The 16,580-nt window shown below is 45.4% G+C and overlaps 1 protein-coding gene across 4 annotated transcripts in view; it reads right to left on the bottom strand.

Annotated features, from left to right (window-relative positions):
• Herc2 (HECT and RLD domain containing E3 ubiquitin protein ligase 2) overlaps positions 1 to 16,580 on the bottom strand; it is a 177,980-nt gene that overhangs the window by 80,219 nt on the left and 81,181 nt on the right. For 3 of the 4 annotated variants that reach the window (XM_063249811.1, XM_063249813.1, XM_063249814.1), the window contains 11 exons: positions 16,291 to 16,482; positions 13,923 to 14,110; positions 12,689 to 12,881; positions 10,062 to 10,244; positions 7,111 to 7,292; positions 6,455 to 6,602; positions 6,179 to 6,375; positions 5,363 to 5,593; positions 4,573 to 4,711; positions 2,861 to 3,004; positions 90 to 232 (listed from right to left, as the gene is read on the bottom strand). In XM_063249811.1, the coding sequence (XP_063105881.1) occupies positions 90 to 232; positions 2,861 to 3,004; positions 4,573 to 4,711; positions 5,363 to 5,593; positions 6,179 to 6,375; positions 6,455 to 6,602; positions 7,111 to 7,292; positions 10,062 to 10,244; positions 12,689 to 12,881; positions 13,923 to 14,110; positions 16,291 to 16,482 (1,940 nt within the window). The remainder of the gene's footprint in view (positions 1 to 89; positions 233 to 2,860; positions 3,005 to 4,572; positions 4,712 to 5,362; positions 5,594 to 6,178; positions 6,376 to 6,454; positions 6,603 to 7,110; positions 7,293 to 10,061; positions 10,245 to 12,688; positions 12,882 to 13,922; positions 14,111 to 16,290; positions 16,483 to 16,580) is intronic. The other variant, XM_063249812.1, reaches the window with a different exon arrangement.

The following is a 16,580-nucleotide window of genomic DNA, read 5'->3' as shown; positions in this document are numbered from 1 at the left end:
ATATATTTTTAAGAAAATACACATCTAGGAAAAAAAAGTCATTCACAATTTAGTACACTGGGTTAAAAACTAAGGTTATGTGACTGTACCTCAAGTTCCTGTTTATCAAATATTGCCTTCACAGGAGACGGCTGGGTGGCTGAAGCCAGTAACTGCTGGAGAAGGATCATAGGGGGCTGTGGTCCTTCGGGAGACATGTCCCCAAGCTCAGGAGATGCAGCTGCTCCATCATCTGAATTTAGAAACAGAGTATGTACATTCTATTTCCAACAGCAATACCTCATTATTATTTTCTTCGCATTATTATTATTAAAGAGAATGCACTGAGTACTTCAAACTGATTTTTTATTATTTTAATTAGGTGGTAAATAACTAAAATTGTTGGGCTCAGACATCAAACAAAAACAGGCTCTATACAATTTTCCATGCCCTGCTTTCCTGTCTCTGTCCTTCATTTGTTCATCTGTTACTTGGAGCCAACGAAAGTTATTTCCCAGATTCCTGCCCTTGTCTCATTCTTCTACCTTCCCCTTATTACTGACGCGTGGCTTCAGTAACCCTGTACAGTCACATCCCATACTGGTATTTCTAGCTTTGACTTCTGCTAAAACTTGCTTAGGTCACTACACAGCACCAATCCTCACTGTGTCACATGGTCAGAGAGACCCCTGGATTCTGTGACAGGCTTCGTGTGAGACCTTAACACCCGCTTGCCGCCGTCCCACTGACAGCCACTGGCTAAGGACAAATGCACAGGCTTCAGCGTCCGTTTTCTGCATTAGCTGGTTCTGTCTGGTGACAACTTCAACTAACCATTTAGAGCACAAGGACTGGAAGTCTTCGAGAGGCAGACAGTAAATAATTCAGGCTTATGGGCCACATGGTCTCTCTCACAACTATTCATCTCTGCCACTGGAGAGCAAAGGCAGCCAGAGACAAGGTATAAACAACGGCTGGGCCTGCGTTCTTCTACAGCTTATTTACAAAGGCAGATGCTGCTGGCATGTGTCCATCCCCGCTGCAGATACTCCATCAGGAGCCCACGCTCTGCCCAAGACATGGCCAATAACCCTGACTCACACGTCCCATTACTGCTCACAGGCCATCGGCCAATCACAGAACAACCAACCAATTCCTAGGTTCCTGCTCCCTAATCCCTGCAGAGACCAATTATTTTCAAAGTTCTTAACATCTCTACTACTTAAAGAATCTGCACTTCCGACCATATTCAGCAGGTTTAAAAATATTTTCACAATACTTTCTCCTTCTAAAATTCAGAAATAAGCAAGCTCAAACACTCCTCATTCCACTACACTTCCTGATTTCTTTTAAATATGTCATACTTCCTGCTCTCCACATACCTCAAGCTGAAAACATTGGCATCTGGGCCTTCCCACTGGTTTTCCAGTTACAACCCATGAGGCTGCTCTCTTACAGTGTCTAATGAACCTCCTTTCCACTTGTCATGCCTCCCCCCTGGAAACACCTTGCCACCTGACTTGAGAACAATTCTTCCTTTCCCTATCTTGCGTTTCAAAGTCACCTACGCTCACCAGTAATTTAGCCACCAAATATCAACACTTGTATATGGCCTCCAGCTGGCCACTTCAACTCTAACCTCCACGTTCATCAATAAATCTCAAGCTGAACAAAGCAGAGTTGCTTCACATTCTCCAAAGACACACTGCCTTGATCTGTGCTCCCTGTGAGCCCTCCAGAGATTTCCTGTCACTCGGAACCTGTTCGCTGTACCCGGGAAAGGCCACGTGCTCCTGTGCTGAGAGGCTGCTGTCGCTGGAATGAATGCCCATGGAACTGCGCTTACATACCTCAGAGCCTACAGGACCCACAGCAGATAGTACCTTCTGCAGACATCTCTCCCTCATTCCAGCCCCACAGTGATGACCACAATCAAGGGCTACGTTCCCTTAATGCTTAGCATAATGTCATTTACTAGTGTATTAAGACATTATAATCCATGATCAAAAATTTTTTCAGCTAGTATGGTGGTACACGCCTGTAATCCCAGCACTCAGGTGGTGGAGGCAGGAGGACTGTTGCAAGTTCAAGACCAGCCTGGGCTACAAAGTGAGTTCAAGGCCAGCTGGGGATTTAGCTCAGCAGCATAAGCACCTGCTTTGCAAGCATGCAGTTTTGAGTTTGATCTCCAGTACCAAAAAAAAAAAGGGGCAAAAAAATTAAAATAATATTTCATGATATTTTTTCTACAAAAAGATATTCACTCATCTTAGAAAACAGAATATAGAAATAAATAAAGAAAATAAAATCAACCTAAATTCCAGCACTTAAATGTTAAACAGTTGACTCTAGGATACACCTACAAATACACGAACGTGGCAATGCAGTTTAAGTTATTCCTTACTGTTTTCATGTTTCCACAGCACTAACCATAAGACATGCATCAGCATTCCGAATGGCATCATAGACATACTGCTGCACGGACATACCACCTAACAATCTCACTGTCTCCAGTTTTGCAGTACCAAAAAAGAAGCCAAAAGAGATGGGGACTGATAAGCATGCTATCTTTATCCCTCTTTGTGCATTAAATTCCCTTAAGATAACTGGCTCAAACTACATCAAACTTTAAGGCCAGCCCAAAATATATCCCAAGACCATAAAAAAGAAAAAGAAAAATGAAGCACCACCCCAACCATCTAACAAAACAACTGCATTCACAGCTGGTGAGAGCAAGTCGGCAGGTTATTTACCTCTCATCTATAGACTGTCTGTCTTCCCTCTTACCTTCCAAGAACTGCTTGTTCAAATTTTTTGCTTATTTTTCTGCCATCGTAGCTGCCTTTCTTATACATCTATAAGAGCTTTCTTTAAAGGATACCTGCATGAAGAGTTCCAGTCTCCTGAACAGCTGGCTGAGACAAGATCTGCCTCAGTTTATCTTGGTGGGAAAGCAGCGCCCACCCTGCTTTCAGTATGTACAGCTTTAACTGCTGGCTCCGCAGTAGATCCAAGTCTACTTGTCCTGTGGAATAAAAGAATCCAATAAGAACCACACTCTCTCCTCACAGCTGTGCCACCTTTCAGATGCAGAGATAAACCAGGGCTGCTCTTTGGAAATGGACCTGGGGAAATGTCTTCATACTCCATGGTCTTCCCCTTCCTGTGCTGTCCTAGACACCTACCGCGACAAGCTAAAGTGAGAATCAGAACCACACTATAGCTAGGAATAGCATCCTCAACTGTTTCATCTCTTAATTGTTGAAATTTCAACTAGGCAACCATGTTAGAAAATACTTTCACACTTTTTGCATAAGATTCTGGGGCCAGGGATTGTAACTCAGCAGCACAGCACCTGCCTGGCAATCTCAAGGTCCTGAGTTTGATTCCCGGTACCCCCCAAAAAAAATTTCCTCCAGGAATTTTTTTTGTCAGACTCGGCGAGCCTTTTAATTGACAAAGACTCCAGGCATTTCCCTGGCACCTTCTTCAATCCAAGGATATGCAGACATGCCATAGGCCAGCTTAGAGCAGAACAAAGTAGCCCCCTGAGAGGAACAGGCCTAAACTGCAGATGTTGCACAGATCTAAGAGGCAGCAAGACAACACGAGGTAACAACATGGACCCTGAGCACTGAGCCTGACCAACTGGCAGACAGGTTTGGAAAGGGAGGTTACTGGAGAAGGCAGGCTGGGTTTTAGTCATGCTATGATCACATGCATGGGCCCCACAGTCTGGCACACAAATTTGAAATACCGAGTTGAAGGTTGTTACAAAAAATGGTAAAGCAGCAGTAAGAGGTTGGGGAACAAATGGGGGAGAAAACTCCAGAGTGGGCAGAATGAACCAGAAATTATGAGTAAAGCCACAGGGACTTCCAGAGTATAAAGAATAAACAAGGAAAACAAGTCTAAGAAAACTCATGTGTGCCCAGGCATGGTGGTGCACTTGGGAGGCTGAGGCAGGAGGATCACTGTGAATTCAAGGCCAGCATGGGCTTCATAGTACGTTCAAAGCCAGTCTGAACTATACAGCAAGATGCTGTCTTAACAAAATAAAAAAATAAAGAAAAGGATACTGAGGAACAAGGAAAGGAGAAACCACAAGAGTAGTACTGTAGACCCAGAGGAAGGAAGAATTTAAGAAAGACAGCTCACAGTCTTACTTAGCCCTCCGTGCGTACACAAAGGAAGGCAGAACCAATACAAAGGTCACGCAGAACAGCCATTGAACGGGCCGTGAGCAAAGTTCCAGAAAGCTGACTGAGCCACAGAGCTGTGAGCTGGAGGTCGACACAGAGGAAGGAGACACACGCCTCCTCTGAATGCTGGCTCCAAACAAATGCCCACACTGACAAGGGGGTGCGCAGTGAGCTCTCCAGATGGGTCCCAAACACAGAGCCAAAGGCTGACTCAGGAACACTCTGATCACCACACACAGGTCACATCCCAGCTCAGCTCAATAAACGTTAAGTCCACAAGAACACCAGGATCTCAGCAGTTGTAAGAGCTCACCCTAATGAAAGCAAACACTGTCCAAGCAGTGCCAGGTGAAGACCACAGCTCATTCCTCAAGAATCATCAGGCACTGACCTGCAAAGGCCTGCTTAGGGGACTTCTTTATTTTGTGCTTTTCCAGTTTGCTTCCGGCGAGGTTCACCAACTGTGCCCAGACGGCCAGCATAGGTTCCGTGAAGGGCAGGTTAGTCACACTGAAGGCCACAGCAGGGAGCTGGAAAAGGGACACAGAAAGTGTCACAGCGTGGCCAAGCAGATTAACACATGAAACAGTCTGAGTTTTAACTCTGAAATACCACAATACTGCGAAGTCTTTTCATATCTGAGAACAATGTTAATGGCAAGATAAAGGCATACATACGCAAGTGTGAGCTGCATCAACTTTTTCTTTACTAACTAGTCAACAATTCATCAGCATAGTAGTTTCTGTCTTCCAAAGTATGCCTCATACATTTCAAATATTCTAGAATATATATTCCTATAAAAACCCACAGCAATATTTTATAGAGTTACAGTGAAACCACCCCAGGGTTACATCGATATAATATAAATCACTCGCCTTCCTTATGCATTTCTGACAGTAGCTGCTGACTAAGTTTTGTCACTAACAAGAAAATCATTTCAAGATTTTTAAAACTGAGCTTTTAATAAAAACTGAATTTAGAAACTTCATTTTTAAAAATAATGAAAACTGGCATATGGAGTACTAATGTCCCTCAATCTCTGGGGGTTGGAAGACAACATGTCCTGCCTTTCACAGAGCGCAGCCTACACAGGCAGGAGGGCAGACGAGAAGCACAGCTCCCTTTGGGTTCCTACGTCAGACCCCAGCTCCAGCACAAAGGCCACTACTCAGGTCACCTACTGGTTTCAGCTGATTCAACGGGCAAACACGGCACATCCGCATGTCAGAGAACTGCACGGTAATCCTGCCCTTTGGGGTGATGCGAGTCACAGTGCCCTCTCCAAACTCGTCGTGCATGACTTGACCCCCAAGGCGCAGGCGGCCATCGATGCCTCCGATCACAGCCAGCACTGCCATGAGGCCCCCCACTTCAGGGTTCTCAGAGTCGGGAAAGTAGTCCTCTAATTGGGCCTAGTGTGGATGTCAAACAGCAGCAAGTTTAGCAAGGGATGCCACAGAGCAGCCCCTTACGAATTTACAACAAAATGTAATTCTTGTTATATCCTTTAGGAGACAGACTCTCACTATGCTGCCCAAACTGGCCCTGAATGCCTGGGCTCAGGAGATCCTCCTAACTCAGTCACCCAAGCAGCTATGATTACAGGGATGTGCAAACACACCAGGCTTCCAAATTAATTTTCATATTGACTGCCCAGTGATTATTTCTATTTAAAAGATTTTGCATATGTCCTTAAATGAAATGTTCAGTGCTTAAATAGGTAATTTAAAAGTAAAATTCACATTCTACAAATACCACACTTTCTGAGTGCAGTGATATATATCTGCAATTCCAGCACTCTGAGAGGCTGAGGCAGGAGGATCGCAGGTTGGAGCCCAGACTGGGTAACTCAGCAACCTAGTGAGAGGCTGTCTCAAAAACAAATTTAAAAAAGGTCTGAAGGTATGGCTTAGTGCAAGGACAAAGGCCCTGGATTCAATCCCCAGTACCACCTGAGAAAAAGAATGACCATGTTCACTTGAAACTGTGGAACGCACCCCTTCCGACAGCTTCCCCACAGAGCTGTGGGTGATGGAACGGAGCTGGGAGTTGATGTACTTGTTGATGAGCCCGTTCCACTGACTCAGAGAGTGCAGGGTGCGCAGCAGCGCCACCACCTCCTCCGCCAGCGTGCTGCTGTGCGTGGCAGTGAGAGACGCCTGTGGCCGCGCCCTCCGCCTTCTCAGCGCTGACTCTGGGGACAAAGCAGAGAGAAGCTGCACTTCGCACTCGCTGCCCTCGCCAGGAGCCACAGTGAGCAGACAGCTACCCACCTCTGAGCAACGGGATATCAGAAGAGCAGGTAGTGAGCAAACTGCCCAAGAAGCCAAACAGCTTCTCCACAAGGCACTTCATGTCCCTCGCCCTCTCCGTCTTATCCCACGACGGAAGGACCGCTTGGAGCAGGTGCACTGCTAAAATCTGCTCAGAGAGAATCAAGTGGCATGCTTTAAAGAGAGTCACTGCTAAAGGGTTACAGATCTTTCTTTTGATTCTTCCCCCAGAATACAATTAATCATGTGAAGCCCTGACATTTAATCAATTCATGAGCAGGATCACCATTTATAAAAATTACATTATAAATGCACGTTTTTAACTTAAAAATAGTTTTTTTTAACTTAATTCTTCTGAAGACTATTACTCTACCATGTTGGTGAGGCAGAGGAAAATATACACAGAATTTAATCACTAGGTGGACTGGTTGGTAACATACAGTTACCACCACTCAAAAATTTCAGCCACTAGGCCCAGGGATTTGCCTGGCAAGCACGAGGGCATGAGTTCAATCCCCAGTACCATAAAGAACTGCACCCGCTTCTCTCCAGAACTCTGCTCCAGGTCACTTCTTGATGTCTCCTACCCTCACTACTGAACGGAGGCACTGCCTCAGGGTACTCTAGAGGACCCTGTCCTGTCGGTTGCACATTACCTGCCTCTGCAGTGATGCTGCCGTGAAAGGCGCATGCCCTTCGACCACCTTCATGAGCAGCGCAATCCACTGCGGGGAGCTGAGGGCCCCGCAAACTTGCGGGGTGAGAGCGATGCTCCGCACGAATCCAAGCGTGCACCAGCTGCGGTGCTGCTCCCTGCATACCAGCCTGCTAGGAGAAGCTGCAGGAGAAAGACAAACCTTGTTGGCACCAAGTCTCTCTCTAAAAATAAGAGTACGCGCACAATCCTCCTTTTCAATTAAATTGTTATTTATTTTCAATACTAGGCTACTTCACAAATGTCTTACTGTGGGACATATACAGTGCAAAAGGAGCAAGAGATGGCTTTTAAGCCTACAAAGCAATTCACAGCATCTTTAAGTCTTTGAAGTACATGCAGTAGCCCAAAGTCCATTAATGCCTCTCATCTACCTGTGGTTTCTAGGCAATAAAAAATGACTGATAATTCTAATATAGCATTAATTGGTGACATGTGTTTTAAATATCCCTATGATCTCATTATGTTTAATCTGCGCTGTACATTTCCAGTCCATGGCTGAGAGGTCTGCACTAACACAGCGAACATGAGGTTTCTGTTAGGTCCACACCCAGTGATTCGGGCAAGACCAGGGCCGCGTCTGCCCTGGCTCACTAACACTCACTCAGGCTGCACTCCCCTGCTACCACCACCCAAGCTCAGAGGTCTGGCACCAAGGATACAACTCCCCCAGGTCCCTGCCTGCAGCCCTCCCCGTTCCACATGGGGGCAGCTTGCCTTTCCCACTGCCAGCCAGCCCTCCCACGCTCGGGCTCACAGCTCCAGCACAGGACACACACACCCCCAGACTAACTCACACAGTTATGCAGACACACTCAGGGGACTCACACCCCCTCTCCCAAACACACCACCCAAGATGCTCATATACACGCACAGAGTTGTTCAGACTAACCCACACCCACGCAGTGAGACACACCACCACACTCAACCCATGCACACACTTGAGCTCGTCTACCTCCCTCCACTCTCATTACTGTCCTACACAGCTTCTGTCCTGCTCAGTGATGTACTCAAACTGCAACATGCCCTCACAAGCTTCCACACTGGAGCACAAACAGTAAGCACGTGTTCTCACACTGACACACAGTTCACGATCACAGACACTCATACAACACACCCTCACTCACATACACTGACCCTCATACACTTTCATTTCAATCAAATCTCACACCCTCAGGCTCTCAAACTACCGCCACACACTCATAATCACACATAACCAACATACTGACACAGGTGCTGGAGTACTCACACACACTCTAACCTACTACTTCAATTGACATAATCACTTATGCAAATATGGACATTCACATACACCCAGCCACACGTGTGCCCACGGCCACTCACAGACGCAAACGCACTCCACTTCCCATAAACCCTCATCCACTAATCAACATTCTCTCTCCCTCGTAACACACTGGTATCTAAGCACACATCACATTCACACATGCTCACATAATCACATATGTGCTTTGAAGACAGACCTCACACTTCTAGATGCTCACAGTTCCCATCAGATACACCCAATCACACTCACATTCACATTCTCAGACACATACACATACAAAGCCCATTTCTCCAATTCATATTTCCTATACTTCCATGGAAAAACACTCATACTTAACGGATTAAAGTGTGTACCTCCCAAAACTGACATTCACTCTGAACCTCGCGAGTATGACCTCATTCGGACTTTAAGACATCATTAAGAACTGTGTGGCATCATTTTGAATTAGGATGAACCCAATCTCCAATGAATGAGTCTCCATAATTCAGGAAAAGGACATCAAGAAACAGAGGAGGTGGCCACGTGAAGACAGAAGCAGAGGCTGCAGTGATAAAGCCATGGCCAGGCAGCCTAGAGCCACCAGGGCCGAACAGCACGAGGGCAGAACCTGGCTTTAGCTTATGCAAAGAGCACAGCCCTGCTGGTACCTGGACTTGGCATTTCTGGTGTTCAGAATTCTAAGAGAATAAATTTGTTGTCTGAACCCAGTGTTACAGACTGAACAGTGTCCTCACAAAATTTGTTATGTTTGGGGGCCGGGGATTTAGCTCTCAGCAGCATAAGTGCCGGATTGGCAAGCACAAGATCCTAAGTTCAAGCCCTGCTACAAATAAAAAAAAAATGTGTATGTTGAAGCACTGACCCTTAAACCTTAAGACCCGTGCTTGGAAACAGGGTTAATAGCTTGCATGAGATTAACTGGTATTCTTATAACAAGTAAATGGAGCTAGGTACAGTGGCACAGTCTGCAATCCCAGCACACGGCAGTGCTGAGGCAGGAGGATCCCAGCCAGGCAGCTTCAATCCCAGCCTTGGCAACTAGTGAGTTAGCAAGACTCTGTCTCAAAAATCTAAAATAATAAAACTTAACAGGTTTTAAAAAGTGGTCGGGGGGCTGGGGATTTAGCTCAGCAGCATAAGTGCCTGCTTGCAAGCAGGCAGTTGTGAGTTCGATCCCTGGTACCGATAAAAACAAAAAAGACACACACAAAAAAAAAAAGTGGTCGAGATATACCCCAGTGCAAAGGCCCTGATTTCAATCCCCAATGCTGCCAAGAAAAAGCAAATCTGGACACAGTGGACACCCTGTGCACATGAAACCAGAGATGAGGGAGACACACTGCAAGCTGGAATGCCAAGCTTCACCAGCAAATCACCAGACACCAGGAAAGAAGAGAGCAGAAAGTGGTGTCCCCGAGCTGCAGGGGAACCAGCCCTGCTGAGAACTGTCTGTTGCTTGCTATCTGGTTCACATGACTGTTACAGCAGTCACAGCAACATAACATCCACACTTAACACACACACTCACACTTGCCCACATACACACAAACTTGGCGAGTTCACAACCCCAAAGCTGACACTCTGGGCCCACAATTATTCAATCATACATGTCTTGTCCGTTGTTCCGCTTTCCACTAACATTCGCAGCAGTCCACACAGAGTCTTGGTGGCCTCGCTCTGCATGATTTCAGCGTGAACGCCCACAGAGAGACACAGAGTCTGCAGTAAGTTAATAGTGCTAGTCAGCATCATTGCCGTGGGGTGAATGTTCTTTTCAATTTGTTCGGCTTCTGAAAAAGACAACTGAAATAAGAAACTATATACCAGGAAGGAGGCCCTGCACATAATTTAAGGAATTTAATGTCATATTCTTTTTTTTTTATTTTAAAGAAGATAAAGCAATAAAACCAATCAAAACAAACCAGTGCAAGATATACAGAGTTCAAAACATTACTAATCAACAACAGTGACCATAATGCCTTTTGATGTCTACAAAATAGCTGCAGATAACCTTGGATACAGTAAAAATCAAACAAACAGAATAGAAACAGTTAAAAAAAAAAAAAATGCAATAAAAGACTTCGAGCCAATAGTAAATCCTAAACTGCTATCATAATATATCTTGCTATCTTTAAAATAGCTGCTCCCGCCACTGGATTTGACATGATCAAATAAAACAAAAGAGAATAAAATCCAACCCAACAAAACAATGGAAACAATATAGGACTTCCAAAATAAGATCATAGGGGGAATCAACAATGGCTGCATCCCTCAGAAAGAGATAACCCCTAAATGCCACACTGCATACCGCTGTCCTCTAAACCCACGATCAGACCGCTGGCCCTAGACCTGGAACGTCAGTGAAACATCAAAACAACACAGGTTCCAATTGCATTTCACCATGATAACTATCATCACAGCCTGTGTTTCTTCAGATAAGCCACTTGCTTGAAGGTGAGGGGGTACTGGTACTTCTTGTTTGTCAGTTTGTGCGCCGGAAGGGGCTGGGGTCTGGCTAGTCCAGCCTGCCAGCAGCCCGCACATGATGCTGGTTCCCAGGCTGGACTTGCTTCCTGGTATGGCCTGGTTCTCTCTACCCCGAGTCTGTGAATGGCATCTTACTTTATTTTTAAAAACTTTAATTTTTACAGAGTTTTAGATTCACAGCAAAATTAAGTATAAGCACAGAGATTCTGCATCCTTCTTTTTCACTTTGGAAAGGAAAGATCTTAACTAGAAAAGATGAAACTAAGGATGCCCTAGCCATTTCCCTGTCTCTAAGATACCAGAGCTCTCTATGTTGTCCAGAGTATCCAACTTCCTCGACTCAAATGACCCTCCCAAGAGTTGTGCACCGTCATATCTATTCCCGCTTGGCTCACAAAAAATTGAGACCTTGCAAAAACAAATTTTTAAAAAACAACCTACGCCTACACTTCAGAAGCACTGAAATGATTCCAAGGTTTTATTTCTTTAGAACATCTTACAACTGGCCATGGTGGTACACGCTTGAAATCCCAGTACTTTTGAAAGCCTGGGCAAAAGGATTGATTGCAAGTTAAGAGGCCAGTTGAGTAACTTAATGAAATATTGTCTCAAAATAAAAAAATAATCTGGGCTAGCTCAACATGAAGGTCCTAGGTTCAATCCCCAATACCAAAAGAAAAAAGGAAAAACAAAACAAAAAAAAAGAAGGCAATTTAACAGATGTCAAGGTGATTCTTAGGAGCTGGCTCTGATTCGAGAAGAGTAAACCACCTACATCTGCGTGGCAGGGAGACCAGTCGCTTCCATGTCCAGCATAACTGTCTGTGGAACAAGGAGGCCACCTTTCTGTCACATGGCCACCACTGCCCAGCACCAACTCCTAAGGAAAGCTTCCAGGCAGTAAGCCAAGCCTGCTCACCCTGGCCATCAGGCAGCAGAGGGGGCCAGTCCTGGTCTGGAACACATGTGGAAGGTCAGCACTGGAAGGACAGCCAGATTCCTCTACCGGAGACCACATGCTTCACTCCTGATGGTCCCCATGGCAGGCACCCCAAGTCACACCTGAGGGCTCCACAGGCTCTCCCACTCTCCACACCCCCACTCTCTCCTGAGCATCTCTGCAGGCTTCATCTGCTCGACCCAACAGCAGTCTCTGAAGCGTGGCAGCACTCAGTAGTACCTGGTGGAGAGCCCCTGAGTAGCTCTGGCCTCTTGGAAGCACTCCCTGAGGCCAGCAGTGTGAGGCTGCACCCACACACTCACATCACCTGGGGTCTTTCATACACATCTAAAACATGTTGTGAAGCCCTCCTCTCACAACCTTGGCTTTCCTTAGACCAGATCAAACTTTCTGAATCTACCTAATTCTTCCTTCTTTCCTGGGAGGTTAACTCCACATTATGTGAAGTCTCCTGAACAGAAATAAAGGAAAGCACATGGGTCTCTGCTCTGCAGACTTCAAAACTGGTGGAGAAGGAGGCATCCTCACAGCCTGGGGCAATGCTGAGCCCATCCACTATGATTGGTTCCCTCCAGCAGGGGCTCAGGCCCAACCACCAAGCGCCCACAGTGAGGCTGTGCAGCTGTGTTCCCATTCCGCTCCCACAAACTGGGTACGGAAGGCCAAGAGTGAATTCAGGAACAACCCGTTTGGGACCCCACCTGTCTCTCACCTGACCAGAGGAAAATGAATCCACCAGCCTTTAACCACTCACCAGACTACCGTAAACTAGATGCCCTCACTCACCAGAGTCATCCTCTGTGTCTGAGTCTTCTGCCAAAGGCTGCACAGAAGTCGGCAGCTCCGCCAGCTTGAGGTCGTACTTTCCTTCTTTCCCCATCCTGTACGAGTTGGTGCTGCCTGTGTCCCACTGGACCCTGATCCACCCATCCTCTCCAAGCTCACCGATCACACGGCCTAAGCCTGGGGGAGGCCCATCCTGCAAAAGCCAAAATAAAGACCAGTGAAGAGGGGATATACCCTGCCCCAAGCCCATCATGATCCAGAAACCACAAACCTGCGCGCAAACACTGCCAGTAGCTGCCTTCGCTGGGAAGGGGCTACATCACTATGCACAGACGTCACAGTCACTGATGGGCCCAAACCTGTGTACAAATGTAAAGCTCTGATCTTCCTAAGTAAATGTCCTGAAACAACATGCACATATTCTTCTAACCTAGAAATAGGGGAGGAAGCATCCTCTTGATCAGGTTGATCTCTGAGCAAATGTACAAACCGGCTTTCCAGCATTATCCTGGCAGGCTTTTCTTTGACCCCTTTAATCACTGTGGGTCGTAAAAGAGTGAAAACCTGAAACTAGTCCCAGAGCCTCCATATTCCCTCTGTCATGCTTCCTGTGTGGCTCCAGGGGGCGCTCCAGCTCCCATTTCAAAGGCAGAGAGCTGTTCATATGATATGTTACCTGTCCTCAAGCACCCTCACTCCTCCAGTCACTGTGACCAAACCCCCTTGCTCAACAGTGGCATAACCATGGGCAAGCCGAACACTGCCTAACTGAGCTGGCCACGCTAAGAGTGGTGCCTCTGGTTGGAGACCAGTGACAGATTTGCAAGCAACATATTCTGAGGGGAGTGGTGGCTCCTCACTCACCAGCACAACCTAAACTGCTGCATTTGGGGCACTCTGTGGCACACGGCCATCTGCTCACAGAGGCAGTATCTGGGCTTCCTACCTCAAAGCTCTCTTAATGCCAGCATTCAAACGGAGACTGCCCACTCTAGTTCCAACTTCACATGGAAGTGGGTTGCAGGCTGCCATTCCTCGACTTGAATCTGTGGGAGGTGCCCTGTAGGAGACTTTGCTTCTGACTAGCTGCTGATGAATCTACAACTTACTCATCTATCAACTGTGTGTGTCCTGAATTAGAGTGGTTAATGATCCCAATTTTCCCTAATATCATGTAAATCAGGATGTACAGAAGAAGTGTGTAGCCAAAGTAGTAAACCAAATCTCTGAGTACCTGATCTCCCCATTTCCAGTCCACCCCTCTCATGACCCTGGTTCCAATCTTCATCATGGCAGCCAGTTCTGGCCCAGACACGGGAAGCTGCACAGGAGCCGTTTCCTTCCTTGTTTCCTCCAAAACCGTAGCAGAGGCTCCTCGGGCAGAAGCATTCATATCTTCCTCTACATTGTCACTGCTAGGACCTGTCAGAGCACCAAGAACAACTGAGCCAGTGAAAACCTACGGCGCCCTATTTTTAACACACACAGAAACTAGTAAGTACTTTTACCAATGCATACAAAAAATACTATGGAGAATTTACTGATTATATCTAAGATTTTAGAAAGGCCAAAATATATAAATACATTCAGAAAATAAAAAAGATACAAAAACTCCCAGAAAAGATATTTATTCTACTTTTTTGGAGTTATAGCTCTCAAACAAGTACGACAATTTTAAGTTGGCAAGACACTCATCACATCTGTTATAAAATAAAGCAAAGACAACCATCTAAATGTGTTAAGAACGGAGGATTAACAAACTTTCATTTCACACAGGAAACAGTTCCCCAAGCAGGCCTGAGACACAGTCTGCCCACCGCCTGCAGGATCAGCCCCAGCTGGTATCTAGGAAGGTAGATCTCAGGAAGGCTCCCTTTACTTTCCAGGTGATGAGCACAGCTCCTGATGCTAAACTATTCGCACAATGTGGTCCAGTCTGAAACCTGGTTTCCACTGAGAGCTTCACTCTGGAGTGTGCCAGAAAGGGTATGGCTTGTACTTAGCCCCGGTGAAAACCACAGCCTCAAGTCCCTGGTGGGCATTCCCTCACAGCGCTTCTCAGGTGGCATCACACTGCAGTGCTGGGAGAAGTGCATTCTGTGTGACTGCAACTTGGAAAGGACTCTGGCAGCTGGTGCCTGGATCCCTCTGGGCCTCATTTGGTGTCACTCAGTTAATGAACTGTAGCACTTAGTGTAACTACATACTCTGGTAAATCATCAAACCTACCAGGCCTCAGAAACCTCAGAGACAGAAGCAGCAGGGGAATGACGCTCTACAATGACCCCAAACAAACACTGCAAAACCACTGTTTAGTCACTGAAGAAGGAGGGACAAGGTAGGACAAATGGTGCTTAGAAGGCTTTGGAGTCATTCACAGTATGAAAGGAACTGAGTTGCTGTCAGTTCAAAGTAAAATTTATCAATGGATTTGAAAGAGTAAAATGGAACCCAGGAGACAGACTTTGCTGGATGCCCTGGCTACTTCTGGCCTCAGTGGCAAAACTAAGGGGACAAAGTACAGTTGACTCCATTTGTTGTTCTTGTTATTTGGTTGTTCATTTGCTCCTCCAGGTAGAAGAAAAAGAGAACAGACAGTTATCTAAGTGGGCTTTCGTAGGCCAAAAATGAAAGTTTATGTTTTCTCTTAAGAAACACTAAAAAAAAGGTTAATCAATTCCCAGAGCTGGAGCAAAACTTCAGGAAGTTTAAAAAACACACATGATGGAAGTAACTAAAATCGGAATTGTAACCAAGGAAATTACTATCAATATAAAAATTAAAAAAAGATTATAAAAGAATACTATGAGCAACTGTATGACAATAAATGAGATTACCTAGAGGATAAATCCTTAGAAACACACAAATTACCTGAATGAGAATTAGAAAAACTAATTATACCTGTAACAAGAGACTGAATAATCAAGAAACTCTCAGAAGAAAAGCTTAGGACCACATGACTTAACAAATGAATTTAAGAATTAACAGTAATCTTCAAACCCTTAGAAAAAGTGAGTTGCACTGGAGGTGGTAAACTGGATTTAACTTGACAGGATTCCAATAACGTCTCAAAAGGATTACAAATACAACTTTCCAAATTGTGAGGAAGAGTAGAGTACTTGGATTACAGTACTCATTACTGGGATTACAATACTCATTATTGGGATTACAATATCAAAAAATACATTGTTTTGGCCATAAAAGAAATAAAGTATCAAGGTGAAAAGCAGACATGAAAGGCCACAACCTGTGACTTGATAATTGTATAATTCTAGATGTTATGCTCATAAAATGCAAATCCATAAAAACAAAAAGCAGATTGTGGTTGACAGGAACCAGTGGTAGGATAAATCAAGAGTCACTGCTAAATGGGGGCAGAGTTTGTATTTGGGGTAATGAAACAGTTTAGAGATAAACTGTGGTGACAGCTGCCCAAAACTGTGAATATACTTATTAATACCACTAAATCATAAGCCAAAAACAGTTCAAGAGGTAGCTTTTATGTTATCTGTATTTTACCACCAAAACCTTCTTGTTTTAAGACAGAAAGTAAGGCAAAACCTTGACATTTTCATCCAAGAGCCAACATGGGTGCAACCTACCGATCAGCCGAAGCGTAGTCTGCGTGAGGGCCAGCGTGCCGGAGTTGAGAAGGAGGTCAAGGTTGTTTGCGCCGTGCTGCAAGGTGAGCATGCTGAGCATCACCAGGAGAAAGCGAGCTTGCGGAATCGTCCCCAGGCTTGGTCCTGACGAGTTCTCATTGGTGATAGTTTGCAAGGGAACCGGCTGAATACCTAATAAACGTTGGCATTTACTTAAACTTTACATTTCTTGTTCATGGAAACAAAAACATACTTGATACAGAAGGCACTGGAGTTCTGGATTCTGTTCT

Source organism: Cavia porcellus, unplaced genomic scaffold, assembly GCF_034190915.1.
Source record: "Cavia porcellus strain 051 isolate PalLab524CR breed Dunkin Hartley unplaced genomic scaffold, mCavPor4.1 scaffold_6, whole genome shotgun sequence".
NCBI lineage: Eukaryota > Metazoa > Chordata > Mammalia > Rodentia > Caviidae > Cavia > Cavia porcellus.
The sequence above is the reverse complement of the archived record's forward strand: the minus strand, read 5'-3'. Positions and strand labels throughout refer to the sequence as shown.